The 26,246-nt window shown below is 44.1% G+C and overlaps 1 protein-coding gene across 4 annotated transcripts in view; it reads left to right on the top strand.

The window, feature by feature from the left end:
- Positions 1-26,246, top strand: part of SPECC1 (sperm antigen with calponin homology and coiled-coil domains 1) — a 90,114-nt gene that overhangs the window by 18,691 nt on the left and 45,177 nt on the right. For 3 of the 4 annotated variants that reach the window (XM_027891472.1, XM_027891471.1, XM_027891474.1), the window contains 2 exons: positions 6,322-6,498; positions 9,117-9,252. In XM_027891472.1, coding sequence (XP_027747273.1) covers positions 6,352-6,498; positions 9,117-9,252 — 283 coding nt within the window. In that variant the 5' untranslated portion in view covers positions 6,322-6,351. Of the gene's footprint in view, positions 1-6,321; positions 6,499-9,116; positions 9,253-19,236; positions 19,462-26,246 lie in introns of those variants that run through there. The other variant, XM_027891473.1, reaches the window with a different exon arrangement.

Raw genomic sequence — 26,246 nt, 5'->3', positions numbered from 1 at the left:
CAGTCCATTTGTATACCACTTACTAAATACTCATTGTAGAGATTTATTGAAAACACACAGAAAAATAAGCAAGAAAAGCCTTAACACAAGATAGGAGCTGGTCTCTTACCAACATAACCACAAATAAAATAATTATCTTGGGGAGCTTCCAAGGGGGTTTCCATGATCTCTGTGTTTCCATCTGGTACCACGGGGGCAAGGAAAGGAACTGGCCCTGCAGGAGTTCATTTTACAGCAGGGGTAGAACCATGTGCCCTGCAAAGACAATTCTCACCTGGTGCCACATTTCAAATGCTCTTTTGAGGTTTAAGAGTTCTACAGAAGCACAATGAAAGCAAAAAGGCAAAGCAATCTGCAACCCCAAAGAGTAATTTTCATATGGGGGTGCAACCTTCAGGCAGCCTTAGCACAGGGAAGGTTTGGAAGAGAGGACTCTGGAGCTGTGTCAGAGCCACTGATGGTCAAATCCATTTCCCAATGACTCGATGGGTGACCGTGGGCATGTAATGTGTCTTAATTTCTGTGTAGTTGTTTTGTATCTAAAATTCATCAACATTTTTTCGCTCCTTGCAAAATCACGTGGATTCTTCAGCTGCCTTGCTATGTTATTGTAGCACCTTTTTTTTTTTTTTTCCCCACTCTTAAAAGTTAAAAAATAATAATAACCACTCTAAACCCACCTTTGCTTGAGGCATGCATGAAACCAGCAGAATCTGCCCTGCTGTCTGGACATGAAAATTTCCCAGTGATGTCTTGTCTGCTGGTACTCCACCAGCAAAACATGAAAATTCAGCTGCAAATGAGATTGGAAAGCAGGTTTGCTGAGGCAGAACCTGAGGAAACTGCTCAGTGTTCGGGGTCAGGGTTGTGATTGATTCCCTTCCTTTGGGCAGCAGAAACAAGAGAAGCCTTAGAGATGAGGTTTTGGGAAATGGGTATTTTTTCTCTATTTTTCGGTTGTGTTTGGGTGGAGGAGGGTGGTCTGGCTTGTTTGTTTGGGGCTTTTTGTGGGTTTTTTAATTTAATTCTAATGACTGCTAAGCCTTGTACCAGCAAAAATCCAGCCAGTGTGTCACACTGGGGAGAAAGGAGCAGATGTGTGAGGAAAGCTGCTGAAGGTGACCACAAGATTAAACAGTTTGGTTTTAGTTGTTAGCTTGATGTTATTTCCACCTGGATTTTTATCCCTGCCATCTATCTGCGAGTTACCTGTGACTGTATTTGGACTATCAGCTCCCCTGCTTTGATTCCTAATATCAGTTAAGAAACCAAGATGAGTCATATGGAAGCATCTGCCAGGCCTAAAAATTGTTGTTTAGAGTTAATTGATGTGAAAGGCAGAAAAGAATTCTATTTTAGCCCAGCTGTCTATCCTGCCATAGCGCTTCCTACGTGCCACCAGAAAATGCTTTACAGTTTACTGAACTTGTTAGATATTTCTATGTTCCAGTTGATAGTTTGTCTGAAAATAGCAGAGGTTGATTAGAAGGGAAATAATATAAGCACGATGCAGATTTTACATTAAAAAAAATAAATAAATCATGGTTTGATTTCACAGGAAAGTGTAATAAAGCTTCTGGAAGAGTCTGACCTTTTACTGTGATGCAAAGTAACCAAATTCCAGGGAAGTGGCACAGGGGACTGGGGGGTTTAAGCCACCAGAGTCAGACTCCTGTCCTTTGAGGCTCTTCGCTGCAAAGCTGGTACTTCTGGCCTCGTTCTTCACAAGTGCTGGGCATTCCCAGCCCTCTCTGAACCTGCCATCTGGCACATGGCTCTCCAGATTTAGTAATGGCTTTTCATACTTCTTTATTTCATTCACTGTCCCCAAGCAGCTTGTTGTGGGACTCTGCTTTAATTTGGCTGTTCTGTTGTCACAAACAGACATGGGCATCAAACCTAAACTGTGTGAAGGACCTGGGGTACAGATGATTTCCATCTCTAGCCCCTCAAAAGGGCTTTTCCTACATAATTTAATTTCTGCAGAGATGCCAATTATTTTTATTTACTTAATAGTGCAACTCCTTGGTTTCTTGACTGTGAAATAATATTGCTCATCATCAACCTCTCTGTTCCTTTTAGTTATTCAGAATAAAATAGCCCTTAATAGTCAGCAGAATGTGTATCCTGTAAGTTTGTTCTACAGAACTGGTGAATTCTTCCTTTGATGGAGAGCCAAGCCTAAAGATCCCAGAGACCTGATGTTGTTTCTGCTGCTGCTGCCTGCCTGTGAGTTAGGATAAAGTCTTAATCCAGTTTTTCCAGCCATAAAATGGGGATTATTCTAGACTGGTTCCAAAAACTTTTATTAATAAATGCATGTAGACTGATTAATAAAGAAGTGTCTAGGTTCCCAGTCTTTAATATAACAGTAAAATTTCAAGTAAAATGGACTGTAAAACTTCTGCCAACTGTCAAAATAACTCCACAGTAAAGTATTCCAAACACCCTTTAAAAATACCAGTAAGAAAGATGAACTGCATAGCATGGCCTGAATTTTTAAGCACTGATGCCTGCACTGAATTCAGAGGATTACTGAGAGAAAAAGCTCTGTCAGGACCAGCTTTACATTTTGGTAAACCCTCTGATTTATCTCACTTGCAGCACCTGTTTCAGAGGAGAAAGGGTGTCCAGACACCACTTCTGAGTGTAAAAGATTTAAAAAACAAACAGACAAAAAAAGTCTGCAGTTTGGAAGTGAGTTGCAACAGGACTGATTTTGCTGCTCTGAAGCAACACATTGCCTTGAGCCATCGTTTATTCCAGCATGGAGTTGCTCCCTTGTGTTTTCAGAGCACAGCTCCAGGTGGGGAATGCTGCAGGGATTTAATTGTGGCCAGGCAGTGATTGTGACCTGCTCTGGCTGATGCTGGAGAAAGGCTCTGAATCTCAGGGTGGTGGTATTCTGTTTGCTTCCTAAGGAAAACTCCCTGTGGAACGTGAAGAAATGAAAAATAAAGCCACAGAGCTCCAGGTGTTGCTTGGAGCGAGTCCTTTTCCATGAGAGGGGACAGAAATGTGTCTCATCTGAAACCTCTTGTGTCAGAATGGGTGTAAAACCGGTGACTTTTGTCACTATTTGCAGAGGCATCTTGGTTGTGTCCCTTGGGGGGGAAGATGCTTCTCTTTCAACTTTCTCTCTGGGTAGCCTGGAGATAACTCCTAATCCCTCTGCGGTCCTTGGGGAAAGAAATGCTGATATTTAGTTAAAATACAGTAGAGTTACTTCAAGACAAGTAGATAAGAGCTGTGTCTGATGTTTTAAAATATAATCTACAATAAGCTGTCCCTGTGTGTGCTGTTCCTACCCCAATATTACAGAAAGCTCTTTGTTAACATTGGGTTTCCCAGTGGCTGAGTGGCTGCAGCCATTTGGGGTATCTAAGCTGTATTTTGGTTGCCAGTTCCTTGTTACTTGCCTGTCTTTTCATAATGCTGACCTTCTGGGTTTCCCCCTGTCCCAACTGGTCACAACTTCCATGGAGCTTTTTTTTTTATTATTTATTTTGTTTGTTTTACTCTAAGGCAATAAATTGACTTTGGAGGAGAGGGAAAGCTGATGTTGACTCTGAGAATGGGTTTCCTGCTCTCATCAAAGAGCAGCAGGACTTTCCCCCACACACAACTGTTATTTATTTTTTTATTTTTAAAGTAGTTTTATTTAGTACTACTCCTGAAGCAGTACTTCTAATAACTCAAAAATGTGTCACCTACTTAGGAATGAAAGCAGCTTAGGATGTGTGCAGCCTGCCTTTATTCTTTGAAGTACATATAAGGCTTGTGGAAAGTCTTGGAAGTCTTTTATCTACAAGGCAAATTCAGCTTAGCCAGATACCTGAGAGGTCTCACCTCCATCTTTTACGAATGCCAGTTCTCACAGAAATCCACAGAAAACTAATAATAATCACCAATAAATCCGGGTATTTCTTCTCAATTTTAGTTTCATCTGCTTGGTGTAGTAAAATATTATTAAACCCACATGGCACATAATTCAGGTATTTTTACATGAAAAAGCCAGTTTGCCTCAGGCTACTGGCTGGATTTCTTGAGTTGTGGGTTGCTTTTTTTTTTTTTTTTAAATACCTATTTCTTCTATCATGTTCTAATGAGCATATCACTCCACTGCAACTTATGGATGTTATGGATGGCTCAAAATTAAATTCTTTGGGATATCAAGGAAGCATCTGTACAGCTTAAGGCAGGAAAATATGAGTTATAGTTATGAGGAAATCCAGAGGGTATAACAAAGCAAAATGTAGGAGCAACTGCTGGATCTGAAAAAAAAGCCAAAATCTGCATAATTTGGAGATCTAATCAGGAAGAGAATTTGCTTGTGTAGTTGCTTGCTCACCCATATAAATGCAGTGAGTGTTAAAAGGCAGTTACAAAGATAAAAAGCCTGTTAAATGATAGGTTTTTAAATACTGTAGAGCACCAGAGTTTGCTGGGGTGGCTCGTGAGCTGTGGGAACACTAAACATTATTATCTATTGTAGTGCAGTTTACATATCTGCCAGGGCTTTAAAACAGCCAAGTGATCAGCATAATCACTAACAAAGCCTCTAATGAGATCAGGGGATGGCTCCACTCTGGATGTGTTAAGAATTTTAATGGAGTAATGACTATACTTAGCAATAACTACCAACTCCTTTATTTCTTTATTTAGGAGCTGAGAGGTTATTGCTGAGGAGAGAGGAGACAGCCCCCCCTGTGAGAGGCACCAAGGACGAGTGGAGGGGATGTCACCTGCTGGCTTTGTTCTCAGGCAAACAGCAGCAGAGCACGTGGCATCCCCTGCTGCCCCTCTGCAGCAAACACCCCCTGAGTGGGCTGTGGTGGCACCTGGACGGTGCTGTCACTGTCCCACACCCCCTGGATGGGCTGTGGTGGCACCTGGACGGTGCTGGTACTGTCCAACACCCCCTGGATGGGCTGTGGTGGCACCTGGACGGTGCTGGCACTGTCCAGCACCCCCTGGATGGGCTGTGGTGGCACCTGGACGGTGCTGTCACTGTCCAACACTCCCAGACATGGGGGTTGTGTCCTGGGAGTTCACGGAGTGTTCTCATCTGTGAATGTGAAATGAAGTACAGAGCAAATGACGAGATGTAAAATGCCCCCAAAGCTCTCCTACTGACTCAGCCAGGAATAAACTGTTCCAGCCCCTCTGTTTGAAGGGTTCACTGCCCAGGCTGCCACCAGCCCAGCTGGACTCCTCCTGTGAGCACTGGGCTGAGCTGTGCAGATATTCTGGTTACCTGTTTAACAGCCAAGAAGCAGGTTGGCCTCTGCCTACACGAGACTGATCCACAGCTACATCCTGTGTCTATTTTGGAAAATGAGGAAAAGTGTTGCTCATCCTGAAGTGGAGGAGGGCAGGAGTTATCAAGCAATCTCCCCTCCCTCCCACTCCCAGCCCAGCAGGCTGCTGGGACTTCAAAAAAAAGATCCATATAATTCTTTTCTTCTGCTCATGGTTTGGATTGGGCAAAGGCTGCTGAAAATTTATGGCTTTAGATCTCCAGGAGTTGAGGGAGCTGTTTAATTGGCAGCTGTCAGCCTGCTGAGAGGAACGGGCTAGTTGTTCCTGCTGGCACATTCAGTGTGTTCAGCTGTATCCAAAAAAAGGAAATTGCGTCTCTTTGCTGATTCCTGGCAGGATTTCTCTCTTGCATAAGCACGTCTCTGAGGAATAGTGGATCTGGATCTTGGTTTGCAGGGAAGTTGATTATTTTTTACCGTGTTTTGTAAATTTGAGTATTGGAAAACATCTCTTTATCACTGTGGCAACATCAACTGCTGCTTCTCTGAAGACTCTGATAAGTTAGAGATTTTATATTTTCCATCTGGGGAAACTCACTTCTCATGTGACTTTTAAATAGTGAGTATTAATTCAGTTGAAAGTGCTGGCTATAACAGTAAAAGAAATAATTTTCTCTTTATCCCAAGGTTGTTTTCAATTGCTGTGGACTTCAGTGTACTTACTCCTTCACTGTGCTTCAGCATTCTCAGGTGTTCTGTGCCTGATAGAAGTCTCTCACTTAGACAGTCACAACAAAAATCGATGTTCCTTCTGTGGTGCTTCATGTTATCAGTCGGTATGAAAAACAGAAGTGGCTGCAGCCTGCTCTGAAGGACTCTCTGGGCTGAGTTTTGGTGTGTATAAGAGAAGGAATCGAGTTTAGCACAACCTTTTCAGCCCTTCAAACTGGTGCCAGATATCTCCATTGCTCTCCTTTCAGGTAACATAAAGACAACTTATATTTTTGTATGAATGTAAATATATTTTTAATATAGATACAAACTTTTTTTTTTTTTTTAGGGTCTGTAGACTGAGTTATTTGGGAAGAAAATGAAGAGCAGTGCCAGGCCTTGGAGTGCAATGGCAAGGCAAGGGAGCCATGGGATTGACAGGGGAAAATCTCTTTCCACCACCTCAACAGGAATGAAGACGTCCAAGTCCTCCACTTCCCTTGCCTTTGAATCTCGGCTCAGCAAGGTACTGACCCACAGGCAAATTCTCAGCTCAGCTGATGGTTACACGTGGAAAGAAATTCAAAGAGATTTATTCATGAATTTCCAGAGTTCCTAAAACCCTGTGCCTCTCCCTTGAAGGCAAAATATATTAACAAAACTTATTACTTGCAGTGGAACAGATGTTTTTTTTTTTTTATGAATTCTGTCTTTCTGTACAAATACATTTTAAAATATACTTTGTTAAAGTATTGTTTTTAAGAAAATGGAGTGATACACCTGAAATGTTGCTGCATCTCTACCTTTGCAGCCAGCAAACAGAAATAACCTGGTCATCTCAATACAGACCAAAGCAGCAGTAACGAAAATAGACCATGGGCTTCCTGCTTAAAACTGTTTCCAGTAGTAAAGTTGAGTGAACAATATGTAACAGGGTGCAGCATTTTAATCAAGAGGAGCTTCAAACTGCATTAATTGTCACAGTTTCTTGAGCAAAGGATTAATTTGTTTAAATTGCTCTGTAGACTCCTGAATGCACTTATCATTTCAGTCCAGAGCTCCAGGCAGGTTGTGTCCAGCACTGGAGTGTGTGCTGTGTGGCTGAGGCACACATCTCTGAAGGAATGCTACTGAAGAGACTAATCAGGAAATCTGATATGATTAATTTGTTCAATTTAGTGTTAAATGTAGAGAGATTTCTTCCTAATGACTGCTAATACCTTCAGGTTGTTGTTCCTCTGCAAATACAAGATCAAAGCGGTTTCCTGGAGGAAAGGGAATAGAAAAGGCACCATGGTTGCTGCTGGAGGAGAGGACACATTGAAGAAATTACTTCAGATAAAGTGCAGAAGGCTCTGGAGGTCAGAGAGTCAGGTTGTTCCATTCTCCTCCTAAGAGTGAGCTGACAAAACCTCTGCCAGAAGGCAAAACGTTCCCTGTTTGGTATCCTGGAGCACATCAACACTCCAGCCATTGAAACTTATGTGCTCACAGGGTCCAGGAAACCACAGGCTCTGAGTCAGAGGAAGAGATGAAAGGGGGAAAGAATTGGAGTTGAGAGATTTGATTTTGCTGAAGCGTTTCACATGCAGGAACCACTTAAACAGGGACAGTGCTTGTTGTGTGCTCTCTTTCCTTTTAACCCCAGCAGTGGTTTTCAGCCTGTGGTTCAGGGACCCCCCGGGTGTCACTGGACAACTTCAAAGGAAATGGGTTTTCATTTGTGGAAACGGTTTAGGGGGTCTACAGACTGAAAAGGATAGGAAAATATACTGCTCTGGGGAGACTCTTCAAAGCTTTCGTCTTAAAATGCTTCAAGTATTTTCCCCAAATTAATTAGAGGCTGGGAAGTCAGCTGACCCAAGTTCTGAGATAAACTGCTACTTCTGCTTGCTGAAGCAACATAATTTTAGTGTTTCTCCTTGAATCTTCCCTTCCTGGTGCTTGTGTTGCATGGGTTCCTTGAGTAGGCACTTGGAGTTCTTTACCAGAAATCCCTTCCCAAAAAAGACCACAGAGCAGCAATGGCCCCTTGTATTCTCATGTGCTATAAAGCTGGGTAAGTTATAGTGATATCTGCTAATATTTTTTTTAAATAATACTGTCAAATACCCTGTAAAGCAAATAGGCTTCTTCCAAGCCTATGAAAGTAATCAGTATTAATCTTCAGAATTCTGCAGCTTATCTGTTCTGAAAACCAATGGATTTTTTTTTTTTTTGCTGTGAATTATTTCCTTAATGAAAGGAAATGAGAAAAACTCATTTTTTGTGAGCAGACTTTTCCATTTCTCTTCTACTGAGTCCTTCAGTCCTTAGTAGAACAACTAGTATTAGGTCCTGCCATGAGATCATCAACCAGAATCTTTGCTCATGACTTTTTAGTAAACAATGAGGTAAAGAGCTGCAATGGTCACATGTGAGATAATGGATTTCCAACTGGCAATTGCATTAGATCCTGCTCTTGTATTTTATTATAAGCCTGAGCATCTCAGCTAATTGATTTTTCAGATTTCAGCTTGATCTCCCGCCTGCTCTTTGCTCATATCACCTAATTTATGGTGCCACGAAGTTTGGTGACTCCTGTTTGTCAAACACAGAAGGAACTGGCAGCTGCTTGTTGGAATAGCTCAGAAGTGTCTTCTGAGGATCTAAAGTCACTCTTGGGGCAAAACTTTGTGAACCAGCAGATCTCTTTAGGAATTTTTTTTTTTTTTTGATAGATTAAGGGCCAGTTATTTGGTGCTTTGGCACCATGTCAGGCTCTACAACTGGCACTTCCCTGCACAGGCCTGCGGAAGGGACTAAACATAAACCAGTGAGGAACTGTGATGAATGCTGTTCAGAGGGAGATCTGAGAAGCCAGAGCTGCCCAGTAAACTACTCCTGTAAAATGTTTTCTCCTTGCCTTTCAATTATTTGCCTGTTTGAGCACTCCCATTTTCACTCTTCTCTGATGAACAGTCTTAACCGACTCCACAAAAATCTAGAATGCAACCCCAAAATTACGTGGTACAGTTATCAAAGCAATCTTCCCATGGGGTTCCTCTATGGAAATGTTCCTTTTCTCCAAGGAGCCCTGCATTTTGAACTCCCTGGTGGGGATATCCGAGGTCCTGATGTGGTTGCTCCCCGTGTGTGTTGCAGCTGAAGCGGGCGAGCAGCGAGGACACGCTCACAAAGCCCGGGGCAGCGGCAGCTCCTGGAGTCTCGAGGCTGAAGAAGACCATCACAACAGGAGCCATTTCCGAGCTTGCTGAGAGTCGACTGAAGCCCTGCACAGGTACATACCCAGATTCTGGAGGACAATCTGCGCCACGTGAGTGAGATCCCAGCGGAGTGTTCCCTGTCGCCCCACAGCCCTGACTTACCTGCTGTGGTGGGGCATGCAGATAACAGGGAGAAGCTGTGGGTTCAACAAGGAGAAGCTGTGGGTTCAACAGGGAGAAGCTGTGGGGTTTAGGAACCGTCAGGGCCCCCCGCAGCAGCCAGGCGGTGGCGCCGATGGCCCGTCCCGTCGGGGCACACGGACACCCAGTCCGGCGCTTCCTGGGATTGACATCCCACGCGGAGCTTGCTTTGTTAGGTTTTCACCATCTATCAGGAGCGCTCTCTCTTCTCCCTCTGCTGAATGAGCGGAGGGCTTATCCCGCTGTTCCCGGGACCTCAGCAGACGTGAGGACAAAGAGCCAGCCCTGTGCACCCTCGTGTGGAGCTTGTGCTCCTGAGCTCCCGCGGGGCTCGCTGTCCCCCCAGCCCCGGGAGCTCCTTCCCGCTGCTTTCCAACCTAAGCCTCTTTCCAAAGGCAGCGACACCATCTGCATACCAAGGGCCTCCGTGCAAACGCTCTGCTTTCTCCCCCCAGGAGCTCAGCAAACGCTTGCTTTTGTCTGCTCCCTGGTGGCATTTCCAAGGGAATGTGAGATCTTATTAAATTTGACCGTGACCTCCCTATTTGTCACAGCTTCGGCAGGTTTTGGCTGCGTGACAGGACGGTGTTACTAACCAGAAAGAGATTTCTGGTAAAACAAACAAAAAAAACCCCAACCAACCCTCCCCACACCACCCCCAAACAACTTTATATACCCCTGGAAGAAAATGATGGGTTTTGTAACAGCACAAATGCTTCACAGTAACAAAAGCACAGATCCTGTCCTGCAGTTAATCGGTGTGTAAATCCTCAAATTTAATAGTGACGAGTCGTATCCAAAGGAATTTGAGATTCATGAGCCAATAAAAGAGGCATGATGCTTGGGAGGAGTAAAGCAGGGGGGGAAAAAAAAACCCTGTACAGATGATGCAGCATGGGATTCTGGGAATGCAGCCAGGGAAACAGCACTGCAGGGAGTCCAGAATGGAATACGTTTGTCAGCTAAAAAATATCAGCACTGGAATAGAGAGCCCTCTTCTGCATGCAGCTAAAATAACTGGGATTGGAGGAGGGATAAGATTTATGATGATGACTCCTTTGAATACAAAGGGTAAAATGGTTTATGGAGGTCAGGTTACAGCTAGGTACTGCTTTGCCAGTTTAAATTACATCATTGGATCTAATCTCATCTATTGCTGCTTTGCATCAGCATTTGTGGAAGTATGAATGGGAATATCAGCGCTAAAAGAAGAGAGTGCACGTGTGGATCTATGTGTATTGTGTATATAAATGCTGAAAATGTTATGTGCTACCCCACTAAAATTCTTTTTAACCCAGACAGAACTGTCCCTTAACTGTCCCTGTTACAGGTATGTGTATGGAGAGATCTGTGTCTTAAATGTCTTTTTTTACAGTGGTTTCATAGCCCAAAAGGGTGGTTAGAGATCCAGCTGTATCCTGAGAATGTCTCGCTGCCGTGCCCACTGAAAGGTGCTTGATATCAGTAAGCCAGGTAAAAAAGCTGAATGCTGCCTTTAGATTGTCCCACCGTGGAAAAAAAATACCAGTAGGCACCCTGAAATACAGTGGATTGTTGCTGAGAGGAGAACTAAGGATCAGTATGGCACAGGCACAACATGTTCCAGGCAACATAAGCAGAAACGGAGAGAACATTTTCAGCTGCTCTGCTATACTTTTTTAATTGAAATGGCATCCCAAATAGTCTGATTGTGATCAAGATGCAATGCTAACTGACTGTGGAGCTAATCCAAGTGAGAATGTTCCAGTAGCTGGGGAATGCAGATGTTTGTGTACATAGCCAACTGTGTAAATCTTGGAGTTTTGTCCTGAAACCACTCTCTTTGGGTCCTTTGATGGCCTTCATCTGTTCTGTGTTTGCCTTTCATGTCTCAACTGCAGGCATCTTGTCTCCCCCTCTGTTTGTGCTTCTTAGGTTGGCCATTCTTTGTCTATTATTCCAGTGAGTGATTTGGTTATTTTACTGAAATGACATTATATCAGTTCCAGCTGCACTCTGGTGGTACTCAGTTGGTATTACGGTATTGTGTGAGAGCAACTAAAGGCAACAGGGTATGGAAATTAAAAAAGCTTAGGTTTCTTTCTTCTTTGGGTGTGACTGTCCACCATTTGTGTGTTGACCTTGAGTGACAGCTCGTGTTCCAGATGCTGCAGGTAATAAATAATTGACCTCAGGATTGCTTGCTTAAATAGAGTTGTTTGCTGCCCTTGGTGGAGGTTTAGTTGTTCATCCCAACCTTTTGTTCTCAGAACTACCCCCATCTGCCTCGTTAGGAACTGACACAGTAAATCATAAACAATTTTAAAGGGGGGTGAGGCCAATCCCATGGATCCATCCTTGGCAAGTGGAGTTGAGCCAGTGGAACTGGGGACTGATTCTGGCTGGAAGTTCTGTGCTCTGATGCTTGGCTTTGTAGTTGCTTGGCAGTTTTGAAATCCCAAGTGATGGGAAATGACATGCAGGGAGAAATAAATGTCCTGTATTCAGCTTCCTTATCCAAAGTGTTATATTTTTCTGTGTGCTGTCCTGCAGCAGCAGTTTGGGTTTATGTTAAAACTAAACTTACAGAGCTTTGTTTTTAACGTCTCAGTAGATGAAAAAGAGCTGGAAAAACTGCAAAACAGGAGGAAGAAGTCACTAACCTTGAAAAATGTTGATTTTTAATGCATATACTTGTAAAGCCATCCAGTTCAAGAAGCCATATAGCAAATAAATGATTGTAAAATGTCTAAGCAGAGAAATGTATATATTCATGAGAAACTAGGACACTCTTTTAAGGTCCAGGACTGTAGGAAATCAATGCCTTTTCAGATTCTGCTCCTTTGAGGTTTGCAAGCCAAATAACCTTAAAAAATGCAATTTCACAGAGAATTTCAAAAGCTTCTTATGTGATCATGTACCTCTCAGGAAGAGCACTGCACGGCAGGACTGGTATGCAAATGGAAAATTTGAGGTTCAGGCAGGTGAAATTACTTTCTCAACGGAGCCCAGAAGTCATTCCAAATCCTTACTCTCAGTTCTGTTATTCAGTCCCTACAAACTCCCAGTTCAGGCACTTTCTGAAGACTTCCCCCGAGGCTGTGCAGTTTAATCATGTTCCTGTGCTTCCCTGGTGCTATTTCAGTGACAGCAGCTCTTAATCTGCCAGGCTGGACAGGAACCAAAAGGAGTCTGCTGCTGGACATCAGAGAGCAGGGACAGCCAGGATGTGTGGCTGGGCTGTGCCACGCCCACGTCATCCAAAAGCCTGGGGAACGCTCCAGCCATTCCCATTTCTCACAAATATATTGATTTTTATATCAAGCTCAGCCAGCTCCAATATGAAGTATCAGTTATCCTTGAAATCCAAGTAACACGGAGCTGTGCTTTGTTTTCTCAGGCTGCTTCATCAGATCATTTCTTCTTTTCCCACATAAAGGCTAAAGCTCTCTAGACCTACTGAATTTGCCTTGGCAACAGCAGGAACCTGTGCAAGACAATGCTATTATCATCACCTAACTCACTATTTATAAACATCCTGGGTATTTTACTGACAAGCTCAGGGTCTCTCAAAAGCCCAAAGCAGAAGAGAGGTGCTTTAACTTCTCACAGAGACTGGGGGAGGTGTTATTTCTTTGGAGGCTGGGAGAAGCCAGGAGGGCCAGCAGGACTGTGAGGGATGGCCTGCTCTGTCACCCCCTTGCTCCATCAGAAACAGCCATTTATTTTCATGTACAAAATGGGAAATTCGACACTTGGCACGAGTTTTCAGCCAAAACAACAAAAGTGTGTTGCTTTGTGTGTTCCTGCAGAGCTGATCGGCGTCCAAGGTTGGAGATGGTGCCAGTGCAGAAGTGCAGAGGAGGCAAACTCAAAGAAATGAAGAGTTTCAGTTATCTCCTCAGCATTTAGTGTCGAGGGTCTGGACTCTGCAGGTTACTTGGGCAAAAGCTGCAGCTGATCCCAGAATGGAACTGTGCAGGTGTTAGGAATGAGGCTGCTCTACAACGTGGGCTGTTGTTTATAAACCCAGTACATTAAATAGGGAAATAAAAATATCAAGAAATTTGGTGTAATCAGGGAAAGCTATAGAAGGGCCTGATAGTTGAATTCTCTTGTGGCACAGTTTAGGATGAACAATGTTCAGCTCCAATAAGCTGTTCAGCTCCATCTGTTTTGATGAGTTTTTCTGTGGAACGTCACCCACCTTCCTGCCCAGTTGTCAGAGTTAATATCCCACTGACTGGATATGATACCTGTGTATCTTCTATTCCATCCTAGTGCTGGTAGAGCACACACCATTAGTCCATTTGTCCCTCACTGTTTGCTTGTCACGTAGTTTATGTGAAAAGAAGAATTTTCGATTTTTCTGTGTAGGTAGTGGAGATACTCAGAGGCTTTAACTGAGTGAGAGCAAGTGGAGTTGGGAAAGAATGAGTATCACTTGTGACACTTGTTCACCTGGGGTGAATTTCAGAGGGTCCATGGTGTTCCAGTCAGTAGATACACTTCTTTCCCAGCAAAACTGAGAATGTGGCAGGCTACGGGTTTCAGAGCTTCCTGATGTTTATAGAATTGTCATTTCAAGCTTGCTATTTGAGAATAATGTATATGGACTTTATCACATTTACTGCCTTCTTTCAGCCAACTTCTCTGCTTGGAGAGTGTTTGCTACTTTCTGATGTGGGGTAAAAATGTGAAGCTAATCCAGACCAGAAACCTTCTTTACCTGCCCAGAAAATTCAAGACAGTATTTCTTTAGTAAAAGCTTTCTTAAAAAAAAACCAACCAAATCCTTGAAAATATCTAATTGGCATTTTAGCAGTTCATAAGATGCTAATGCACCCCAATTAGGACAGGAAAAAGGAAAGTGATTTCTTTTGAAGGACAGCTCTCTGACCTTGGGGCCCTTTTACTCTGCCATGCATCAGTTTTTGACAGCGCCTGCTTTTTGTGATCTGTCACATCAAAGGGCTGCCATAGGTTTGGGAAAGGTTGCTGCACTTTGCATTCAGGCTCGTTACTGTCTCATTTTTCTGTGAACGGTGGTGCCAAGTGTGAGAGACACTAATGAGATCGGTATGTTCTGTTCCACAAGGCTCCACTGGGAACTAAATCTCTGAGCTCATCTGGGGTTTCCCAGGAACCGTAAATATGCTTTAAAACTTCAGCTGGAAAGCCACTTGCATTTTGCCACCCCTTCCAGGTACGAGGCACAGCTCTTGCATAATTATTCTTTCTTACAAAGAAAAATCGATTCCAGCGCCAGAACGGGTATAAAAAGGAAAGGAAGACTCAAAATGTTGCTTTGTCAGGCTGTCATTCAGATTGGCAAGGAGCGCTGCAGGGATTTAACGTGCAAAGCAATGGAAATGTGTCTACATTTACATCCACGTGCAGCTGGATATGCATATTGACATCTACACACACCTGCAAATAAATATCTGCAAAGATGTTTAACATACTGGTACAAATGTGAACCTGAACCTTCACCTTCCTGACATTCCTTAGCCAAATATTTCCTCTGGGGAACTGTGATTTCCCCGTGTGTCGAGTAGACAGACTGTTTCAGCACCACTTTAGAAGATTTTACCCACTGACCTCTAAAGGGAAAGCTCATGACTTGAGGTAGATCAAATTTGGCATTCCAGATTTATTATGGCAGCTACCTGTCAAGTTTCTCTTACTTTTTCTTACAAGGATTCTTTTTTTCTTGTGATAGCCTGCAAATGCAGTTGCTGACTGCTGATGCCCTTGCTGAAAATGTTCCTGTGTGATGTTTGTTGCCACGTTAAATTTTCCTATTCCTCTAAGCTTTGCTCACTCTTTCTGTAACCCATGGATAGTTCTGTCTTGAAATGTCTGGGAGTGGATGCTGCTTCTCAGGACTGTTCTTCAGGCTTCTTTTTGCCCTTTGGTAACTGGGAATGGAGTGAGAACAAGGCATTTCAGAGGCTTTCTGGGAGGGTTTCTGATACCTGATCCTGTTACGGGTAACTGTTTTTTTGAGAGGCATTCACAGGCTGTCTGCAGTCATCTTGCATTATTAAACAAGTAGGAATTAACTTCTGCTGACAACACTGCAGAATGTATCTCTATCAGTATGCTTGCTGTCCTAATCTGCTGCACAATTCACATTTCCTGCACTGCATCTCTATTAATACATTCTGAGATTCTGATGCAACTTCTTGTTAAAACCACCTGTCAAAGAGACCCTTTTTTTTGGTGTATATTCCCCCGAGAATGACTTTGCTGGCACATGTTTACTCCTCTGGGACTTGAGCCAGTGAAGGGGATTCAGTGTGTGGTAGGGATCCTGAAATGCTAAATCTTAAAGGCTATAATGACTTGATTCATTAAACGGTTGACAGTTAATTGGCTCAAGCCAGCATTTATAGGGAAGATCCATTACAGCTGTAAGCAAAACTGAGGGGATCACAGAAGCCTTGCTGGGGACACCCAAACAGAAAGGGGAGCATGCCTGGATGGTCCAGGAATAGGATAAATCTGTGACCTCTCAGCTTGTTTTCATTTCTTTTCAGGCTTCTTGACCGAAGTTGTTCAGCAAAGTCAACACAACCTTGTGCTGACTACCTGCCCTGGGTTAATTATCAGCTTTCTCTCCGCTGGTTCGGGGAGAAATGATCCTTAACACGAATTCCCTGGGCCTGATTGTATGGCAGCCAGAGTGCCTTGGCAGGGTGCCAGTGTGTGTGCACTTACAGAATGGGAGGGAGCAAGGAAAGGAACGCAGAGCTGGCCTGGCCTGACAACTATTGCATATCAGGGGAGGGCTTGGCATTCCTTGTATTATTTTTTTTAGATCTTAATACTGTAAAGTAGGAGGGGAGGGATTGACAGCTCCATCTCAGATGGGTTCCTGGAAGGCTGGAGATCTGTGCCATGAACTGTGACCTCACCAAGTCTCCTCACAACAAAAAAATTGGGTTTAGTGTGGTTTAAAAACCCTTTTGCTCCTCTGGATTTTCACTTGGATGTTATATTCCCAACCCTTTGGGGTCCACTACTGTGCATGATATACACATTCTGTAGATTTATTTTCCCTGCTACTTATGTGCTTGGTGCTCATAAAATCTTCAGCATTAATGGGAGAAGTGGAGTGTGAGTAACTTCTTTAGATCTCAGCCTTCTGGAGGGACTGTCAGCTACCCGGCCCCTGCAAATCTGAGATCATTCTGTGGCATCTTCCCACTTTTTCTCTTGAGCAGGGCTTCCAATTTGAGCAGAAGTTACGCTAATTCATTTGCTGTGTTGTGAGAGTGGGATGTGAAGAAAGGTTATGCCTGGCAAGTAAGTTCTGTCACTTGACTAGTGAGTGGAAAGAGTCGTGGATGGCACACCTTGAGTCATTTGTTCCCATTCTCACTATAAAGGAAAGGAGTGTTGGTGAGGTTTTATTGGCAGTTCAACAAAGTGCAAAGGGATGAGTCAAACTTCATGCCAGGGAAGAGACCAGCTAATCTGCTTAATAGAGATGAAATTCATTAATTCATTTTTATACCTTTCCTACCAAAGAGGAAGGGAAAGTACTGTCAAATGTTCAGATAACCAATAGTTGCCTAAAGATTTAGCCACGTGTCTGTTGTAGTTTATTACCTAATCACCACGCTAGAAGTCATGCTTGTTGTTACTCCTTTTTCTTTCCCCACTGTTTGAACTGCCAAGCTCCATAAACAATAATCTCTTATCCATGACTCTTGGTCAGGCTGTAGCCATATTTTTAAATTGATGCCTTACCTTTCCCTGTGGACCTGGGCTAGAAGTCTTTTGCCTGACATCATTCTCCCTGTTGTGGTGTTAGAACGTTCTTAGTTTCGTGCCACTGACAAAAATAACAGATTGGTTCTTGCAGCCCTGGCTCTTCTACAGCGCTCAGATTTCAGGTGTGTTTGCTCTGACTCAGTGATTACACTTTATAATTACTCCAGGCTTGCACCCATGCTGCACTGGGACCCTGGTACACTAGTCCCTTTTGTGGTTACAGGAACAGAAAGCAGGTGATGAAATAATAAATGCTCAGCTTCAGGGTTTATCAACCCAACAGGCACTCTCAGCTAATGTATCCCCTTGGGTGAGTCCTGCTGAAGAAAAGCAGAAGTCACTCTTTAGTCTGTCACAGAAAAAAAAAAAAAATCTTTGTCTGGGAAACACATTTCAACAGCAGTTGGAGGATGTTTGTACCTTTGAAAGGGCGAGTGCCCATCCTGGTAAGATACAAAACCTAAGAGGTTGTAAGATGACTTCTTAGGAAAAGAATGTGCTATCGCTGATCCCTTTTTAGAGAACTTAGATGGCTTATTCATTAAACAAAACGTTTTGTACTTGGCATGTCATAAGATAGAAGCAGACAGGAGTTGTTTAATGTCATCCAGATACAGACAGGTGTATGAAAACTTTTCACTTCATCCATAAAGTGTCAGGGGAAGAACAATGGAAAACCCGTGACTGACAACTAATTCGCCCTGTTACACTGAAACATTAGCAAGATTCTTTCTAGCATAATGAAGGATCTCCAGGTGTTTTATTTGAAACAATGGATTCACAGCTAGCTAGCCTGAAAATAAACCACACGGAATTAATCTGGTTTGAGCCTGGCAGACACACTTCTTTATTATTTCTGAATTTGTTTTTAACCCTCTTGGTGGAACCAAGACTTAAGATGATTGTTAATTATCTACATAATGGAAACTGATCACTGGAGTCATTCAGTCTGTGTTTCCCATGTATGTCAGGACTCCCATTATTGAGGAGCATCTCGATTTCTTTGAAAGATGGGCTGTTGGCCAAGCTCTGGGTAGGCCTGCTTTGTGCAGCTGCTCTTGCAGTACCAGTCACAGACAAAAGTACTGATGATAGAGATATGGTATGTAGATCTTATTTGTGGTTAGAGTGTCTGTCAGGTTTGTTTGTTGGATTTTTTCTTTTATTAGTGCTTGAAAGGAACTAGCATGAGGGGAAACTTGGAAATAACTGTAGTAGTTTTTTAGGAATAAACTGCCACGTTCTTACTTTGATAAAGAGAATTAGTTTTTAATAGTGTTCCGTGTATCCTCTATATTGCTTTTTCTTTCATAATATGGATGTGAACTTGCAATGTGCCGACTGTTCTCAGCACCAGTGGAGGCTGAGAGAGCTGGGGATGCTCTGCTGGCCCAGGAATAGCCCCAGAGGACATCGGAGCAGATCTGATGGATGGGACTTGTCACAAAGGGCTTGTGCTCACGATCACGGTCAGGTTTTCTGAGGAGTTCAATCTCCATTTCAGTGTCATAGACATCTGTGTTTTCATAAGATGCTGAGCACTTCTGAAACTTGGTCCCCTAATTCTTGTGACGGTTTAAGAGCCGCCCTTGCCCAGACATGTCAGTGCTGTGCTCAGCGCTGCAGTTACATCTGTGGGCACGGTCTGTTTGCTCCAAGCACGCTTCGGGTGTTGTGAATCGGAAGGGGGGGGCGGGGGGGGGAAATTAACGCTGCCTTTGGCTGCTCAGGTCGTCGCCGAGGGTCTGCCTGCCTTCCTTGTCGCCCCCAGCTGCGTTTCAGCCTTTTGCTTCGAACTATCCCGGAGCCGGCCCTCTGGCTGCTTCGGGACAGGGGGGGAGAGGCTCGGCTCGAGCTTCCGGGCGATGCCCTCGGCGGTGGCGGAGCTGCGATCCCGTGCCTGTGGATCGCAGATCCCGTGCCCGGGGATCGCGGATCGCGGCTCCAGAGGCGCGGGTGCCACCCCAGCCCCGCTCGGACCCGCTGCAGTCCCGGCGGCGGCCGCGGGGTGTCCCCGGCGCTGCCCCGCTCGGCTCCCGCTCCTCATTCCCTGCCCAGCCCGGCCCGCGGAGCAGCAATATTGGAATGAGGGAGGAGGGAGAGCCACAGCTGCCTCGGCGGCAGCCGCAGCGCGGCCCCGCCGCCAGGAACTAGGAAGGCGCTGGCTGGCTCTGCCCGCCCGCCTTGGCCGGAGCGCAGGGCAGGTCCGCGCCGAGCCCGGGCATGAGCGCCCAGCCGGGGCCGTAGAGGGGGCTCGGGAGGAGCCCGGCGGCCACCGGAGATGGGCAACCAGCCGGGGCGAGCCGAGGAGCACGAGCAAGGTCTGTAGGGGCGGCGAACGCGGGGATGGGGTTTTGTTCTCGGGGGCTGGACCGCGGGCGTCCCGCTGAGCCGGCACAGGGCTCGGTGTCACAGCTAACGCCGGGGACACCAGCCTGCCGGGGACACCGCTGCTGTTTGCCTTGTGCCTCGTAAATGCCCTTTATTGCTGCTCCCGTACCTGCGATCGCGGCAGCGCGCTCAGGGGAGCTTTCCTGGAAGGGATCCTTCAGAACGCCCGCAAGGGAGGGACCCCGCTCGCTGACAGATTATCTTACACAGCCTGCGTGATGCAGCTGAAAAAGTTACAAAGCTGATGTGGTGATGTGCGTTGCAACTCGTCAGGATCCGCAGCCTGGCTGTGTTATCCTTCACCCATTGTTCGATGCCTGAGGCCTGAAATTTTCCAGGCCTTTAGAATTTAAAGTGATGCCTTTGTGGAAGGTCTCCCCACCATTGTCCGTTCAGAAGTGTAGTGCTCCGCATGCTAATCAGGAGCAGATTTCGTAGAAAGCTAAGAGCTGGTATCAGGTAGATCTCGTTCCCCTTGTGCCAAATGTCTGCACTGTGCACAGCACGGCTGGTAATTTGTTCCTGATGCCGTGGAGCTGCTTTCGTTGCCTTTTGATTTATTTTACTTGTTCCTCAAATGCTGAATGAGGGGGGGAAAACCCAGTAGGCCCACTGATCTCTGCTGCTTATTTCTTAGTTTCTGTTCGAATTTAGAAGCCTCTAAAGCACATAAAACCCGCAGTCAGTTGTATTTCCTGGCACTCTGTTTCTTGCTGTTGCCATGGGAATTTCATTCACAAAATTCCATTTAAGTTGTTGTTGCTCGATCAGGGTTTTTTTATAACTTCTGCTTAGATATATGTAGGTATTGTTTTAAAAGCAAATACAAGTGTACCTGATGTTTAGGATCGTTAGGGAAAGCAGGCAAGGCTGCATTGCTGCTCGGGGATCTCTCACAATAGATCTGCCAGCAGTGCTGGAACAGCAGCGAGGTGTAGTGAGAACTCTCTGGCACTATGTTAATCAGCAGGCTAATGAAGAACACAAAAGCTGCCAGGATCCAGTCACCAGAAGAAATGCTGCCCTAAGGGAAAGTTAAACTTCAGGCTGGAAAGTATGACTGCCCACATCCTCAGCCCCCCCCCCCCCCCCCCCCCCCCCCCCCCCCCCCCCCCCCCCAAACTATATTTCACAGGCCAGCTACAGAAGTTTTGCTGGAGCTAAACATGTTTCTGTCATTTAGGAGGGATAATATTGACAGTAAACTAGGGGAGAGCTGGATAATGGCACGGGGAGGGACACTGCTGACTTCTGGTTAGATTGAGAAAACCAACTCTTATTTTACAGAGGTGGGATTTGAACAGCTTATTACTATTAACAGAGATGATAAATGAGCGTGGAGACCCCCTGTGGGTTTGGAAAATCTCTTTCATCCTTTGTTTTCTCTTCTCCTGTGATTTATTTTATTTTTGTTACTGAAAGGGCAACAGAACAGTTATAATACTGTGGCACTTAAGCAGTTTTTAAACTGTTCTCAGTTTTTAAGTGTAGGCTGTACTATGCTTTGTTTTAATATATCCTCGCTGTTTGTAAATACGAATAGGATTGAAAAGCAGTGGCTTGTATTGAATTAAATGCTCAAAACTGTGTTCAATGATGAAAAAAGTTTCAGGAACATTTCTGCTGACAAAAAATTTCTGACAACGTACTCCTTGTGTGAGAGAACTTTGGCTTTGGAACTCGGGATAACACGAAGGCATCTGAAGCAGAGTTTGTGTTGGGTTTTTGACAGGTAGGATGTAAAAACTTGTTTTTCACATTTAGAATGTAACACATGGAAGTGTCTCGGAGTTTTGCTTCTGCTTGGATGGATTTAATTCAGTTCTCATTCAGGAATACCTGCACCTTGAATAACTGTCTTAAATTCTTTGAATTTAGGCTTTTAGAATAACCAAAACAAACCCCAGGAATGGGCCTCTTTATTGAGGCTTTAACTGCAGACACCCGGGCTGTGACCCGTTTCCCTGAGCGTGATATCCACGGTAATCTTGTTTATTTACCTTTTCAAGAAACTTCATGGACAGGGTACAGCTCATCTTTTAAGCGTTTCACACCAAACTTAACCATACTGGGGTACTGGGAGCAGATTTGTGAAACACTTGTTCCTCCTCTTGGTGCCAGTGGACATGGAAGCCTTGAAAAATCTGATCCCGTTATGATACAGGTTATAACCTCCAGTAAAATACTTATTTTCATACACTTAGGAGAGTATTATGTACTTTAACAGGTTTTCCTGTAAAGTGCAAGTTCTGGGTGGGCTGGTCAGTGCTGTCAAGGAACAGGAAGGAAGTTATTGCCCCCAAACTGAACAGTTGGAAGTTAATGTGTTAATACAGGGGAATCGGAGAAAAATGGGACTACCTGAGGAAGGGAAGAGTAATCCACTGCTGGTGTCTGATGGGAATGTTTTGAACAGAAAACTTTCAAGCCTCTGTGACAGCCCAATATAATCCCAAATTAATCTCCATCTTGCTAAGAGCGTAAGAGTGGCTAACGAGGATTTGAGAGGATTGCCTGTAGTAATGTTAGATTCCATAGGCTTTTCCTGGCTTCTAATTTTAAACTTTCTTTAAACCTCTTTCACAGTCGTTCGTAAGAACTTGTGTGGTGTGACACCCAAGTTTGCATCACTTGTTTCTCAAAACTCTATTTGCAAGCAGTTGCCTTTCCTTGGCTACACCCGACTGCTCTGAATATTCATTTTTCTAAAGCCTGAGGAGGTTTTAGGATGAAAACACCTTTAAAGTAGTGCAGGAGGAGATGTAAAACAATTGTGAATATTGCTGCAGTTTGTCAGTGGAGTAATTTTCTGCTTTTGAAACTGGCTACCCCAAGCTGAAGGAACCATTAGTGTATAAACACAGGCCAGAGCACCTGTGGAATAGCTGGAACATTTCCTGGGAGTCCGTGGAAGAATCCAGTGTTATCCAGTGCACCGTGTTTATTGGGAGAAAGCCTTTCAAACATAGTTTGCCTTGGAAACAGTGAGGCCTCCTGGTAGTTCTGAACAGGAGCTCTGACATTCTTTGACACTGGTTGACACGGTGATGGTGGGGTTTGTTTATCCTCCTAAACATCTGCAGGTGATGTGATGATTAATATATCTGGGAAGAGGTGGAAAAAAAAAATGACTCCACGCACAAAAACTTTCTTGAAAGAGTCAGTTGAATGGGAAATGTGAACTTCTCTAGTTGGAACAAGGTGGAGGGTGGGGTTATCCAAGGGTTAGCCTTTTTTTGGGACTGTGTTTATTTGTAAAACATGCTTACATGGCTTGGATGAGGATATCAAGTGTCAGTGCATACACTGAGCCAGTATTGATCTGCTTTCTTATGTCTGTTTTGTCCTGGCCCAGGAGCTTGAGGGGATTCTTCAGTGTAGGATATATAGTTTGTAAAACGCGGGAGACTTTCAAGATAAAGGGTATTGTAGAAATATTTATTGTGCTTTCTGTTTTTCGCTTTTGGGGGAGTCAGATCTTTCCTGAGTGCTCTCTTTAGTCTCCCTCATCTGCTTCTCTCCCTTTCTCCCTCCTAAACATGGGGAGCCGTTCATTTTAACTCTGTTGTGTGTCAGAACACCATTTCTGCCAAGCAAGAGCTCAGGAGACCAGATGAGTTTAATGATGGTGTGGGGGGAAGGGAGGGAGGAGAGAGGGGCCAGCAAAGCTAATGAATCACATAACAGCTTTCATGGAAATACCGACAGCAAGCCGTGTCCTCTTGGAGCTCGGGCACTGAGCCACAGACCTTTTGTTCCCAGTGGAGCCAACAAACCACAATTTGCTCTCCAGTGGATAGTTTAATTCCTTAGTCACCTCTCCCTCCCACAAGTCATTCTTGCATGGGGGGGGGGGGGTTTACAAATGCTCTCATTTTTCAGAGTAGTAACACACTGCTGATTAAACTGGTATTGAAGAAGTTTATTTTCCCCTGGAGGGTAATTTTTACTTGACTTCAGCTTCTCTTCCAAGGCCAGTTAGGGCCAGCTCTGTTGGTTAGTCCTGTGAGGTGGCTTGAGCGGGCTGACAGTGATAAATCACCTCAGGAGTACCGACAAACAGATGTCAGTGGCAGCATCTCCTCTGCTCCCAGGCCAGGGAAAGGGGAACAGCCAGAGACTGTGTCACAGTTTGGAATGGCCTCTTAGAGGAATTTAGTCATGGGTATGAGTAACTTGCTGCCTCTGAAATGATCTGTTTGAGCCAGAGTTAAGTGATAATCTGAGTTCCCCTGATTCCAAACTGAAAGGCCAATGAATGCTAAATTAATGGAAGAAATCATCAGCAAGTTCTCCGACACTAAAGGGTCTTCCCAGCAGTTTTCAGCCTTGGCTGGGAGGATGTGCTGAGTGGGAGTGCTTTCTCCATGGGCTTTTTACAAGAAGAACTTTCAGGGCATGGCAAGCAGCAGGATGTGGTTTATGCATTTTGTTTTGTGTTAGATTTTTTTGCTGATGAAAATTAAAGCCATTCTTGGATGAGGGCAGGCAGCTTCTGGGAATTCTGCTGAATGAGCTGTCAGGAGGAGCTTTGTCCTATGGTTACATCTCTGCAGATGGTGCTTTTGCCCCAGTGCTGGTGGAGTTTTAGGATCTATCAATAGTAGATTTAACATGATAATAAATCTAAAAGTCGTTTTCTTGCTGACTGTTTCATTAGTTTAGTTAATACGCTGCAATTGGCTTGACAGTGGCAGAGTGACAAGGGAACAGCCAGGGGATGGTTGTGATTCTGTTGGTTCTGACCCAGTATTAAATGGCTCGAAAGGGGTGAAAGGAGGAGGGAATTATGCTGACTTTGGAGAAAAAGGAAAGCTTGCTTCTTTTTGTTTGGGTAATATTTGGCTCCTCAAGATCTTAAAGTTGTAAAGCTGGCCAAAGAAATTTAAGCAAGTATTACCCCTCTGTGTTCCCACTGAAACCTGCCAGAGCCCTGGAGGTGCTGAGGACTTTATTTGGAAGCAGGCCTGTGTTTTGGAGCTACTAGTATTTCAGCAAAGTAATTTCTCTTATTTTTTTTTTCCTCTTTTCAATTCCTCCCCTATTTTGCTAAGTTAGTCTTCATAAAATCTCCTGATTTCCACAGGGAATGTAGCTCTCAAAACAACCCAAAATTGTAAAACCGAAGCAGAGTACTACTCTGATTTCCTTGGCACTGCATTGCTTGTGTAGGACTTAATTTGATTTATCTCTGATTCTCACAGACTGACAACAGAAGATTGACAAATATTTGATATTTTCATTATTTTCTGAGACTTTCCCGTGCTGTATCTCCAAGCAATTAAAGGTGATACAAGACTGAGGATCTCTGGTGATCATAGACACCGTTAGATTTTCCACACATCATCTTTTTTTTTCTTACTGCAATCCAAAGTAGACATGTGCTCACAGATCTCTTTTGGAATGTTCCATCCATTATATTTCATGGAGCAGCAATGTTTTTCCACAGGCATCGACAGATATGGATTGCATGTTCTGAGGCAGAGCACTCTGTCCTGGTGTGATCTGTGATCATCAGTCAGTTCTCTCAGGCCATAAATTCCATCAGGGCTGCAGTTTTCTGCCCTTTTAATCAGGCTGTGGGGCACGCAACGAACAAGCTCCGTGTTTTTATCAACAGCAAAATTTAAATGTGAAGCTCTTACTGGAAAATTTGATATTCATCACTGGAAAAATATACCCTGGGGAAAGTGCAAGGATAACGTGAGTTTGCAGGGGCTGGTTCTGAGCACACGTAGGGGACGTGTTGGCTGAAACAGGGACGTGTATTTTTCCATTTATTACCAGCTCTGTAGGTTTTGTATCTTGATTGGAATTTGTTCAGTTGTGTAGGAAAACTATCAGGGATTAAGTAGATGTGTCCGTGTCCCACGAGCAGACTTATGTTCCTCTCATATTCTTGTCCTGATGGATGCTTTGGTGCAAAGTGTTAAAATCATTGCTACTCAAGCAAGGAAGAATTTCACCAGCAACTTCAATTAAGTCATTTTTATTAATGTATGAAATATGGAAAGGACCCTAGGGACAGGCTGCAGTGAGTCCTTTGACATTCTGTACTTATGTTGGCTGACTCTCCTTTCTTCCCATACTGAACTGTAGTTTATCCTTAACCTTTCTTTTCCGTGGGTTGGCGACCAATATTCAGAGTAGTTTGATGAATGGTAGTTAAATGTGTTTTGATTGCTTTCCATGGCCTGTCTCATTTCCAAACCAGGATGAGACAACTGACTGGAGAAATCCTGTGCTGTGCTAGGATAGAAAGCTGGTTTAATTAGTGTGAACAAGACAGAATGCAAAGGTGGTTTCTTCCCTGCATCTGGAGGATATCCTTTTGTATTTTTCACACCCTAAAGTTCTGCATTTTGCCATTGCAGCATTTATACTGAAGATGTTGAAATCCTTATAATATCAAATAATGATGCCTCATATAATCATTTTTATTGGGGTTGTTTCTCCAAGGGTGTGGATAATGATAGATTTGTTGGCAGGAGCTGAGTTCTCTGCAGGACAGGGCAGAGAAAGACGATCAAAAGTACAACTAAATACTTACTCTCCTAGACAAAAATGCATGTGATTCCTGGAATAAACCAGAGGTAATTCCCTGTGCTTGTGCAAAACAGAACCAGCTCAGCAATAAGATCCATTAGTCACAATTACCAGCTGGTAAATGGGGATGAGGCTGAGTTTCCATGAGCACAAGTCATTCCAGGGACTG

Source organism: Empidonax traillii, unplaced genomic scaffold, assembly GCF_003031625.1.
Source record: "Empidonax traillii isolate 1590-97213 ecotype Southwest subspecies unplaced genomic scaffold, ASM303162v1 scaffold322:size1131127, whole genome shotgun sequence".
In the NCBI taxonomy this organism is placed as follows: Eukaryota; Metazoa; Chordata; class Aves; order Passeriformes; family Tyrannidae; genus Empidonax; species Empidonax traillii.
This window is presented reverse-complemented; position numbering and strand designations above follow the sequence as displayed.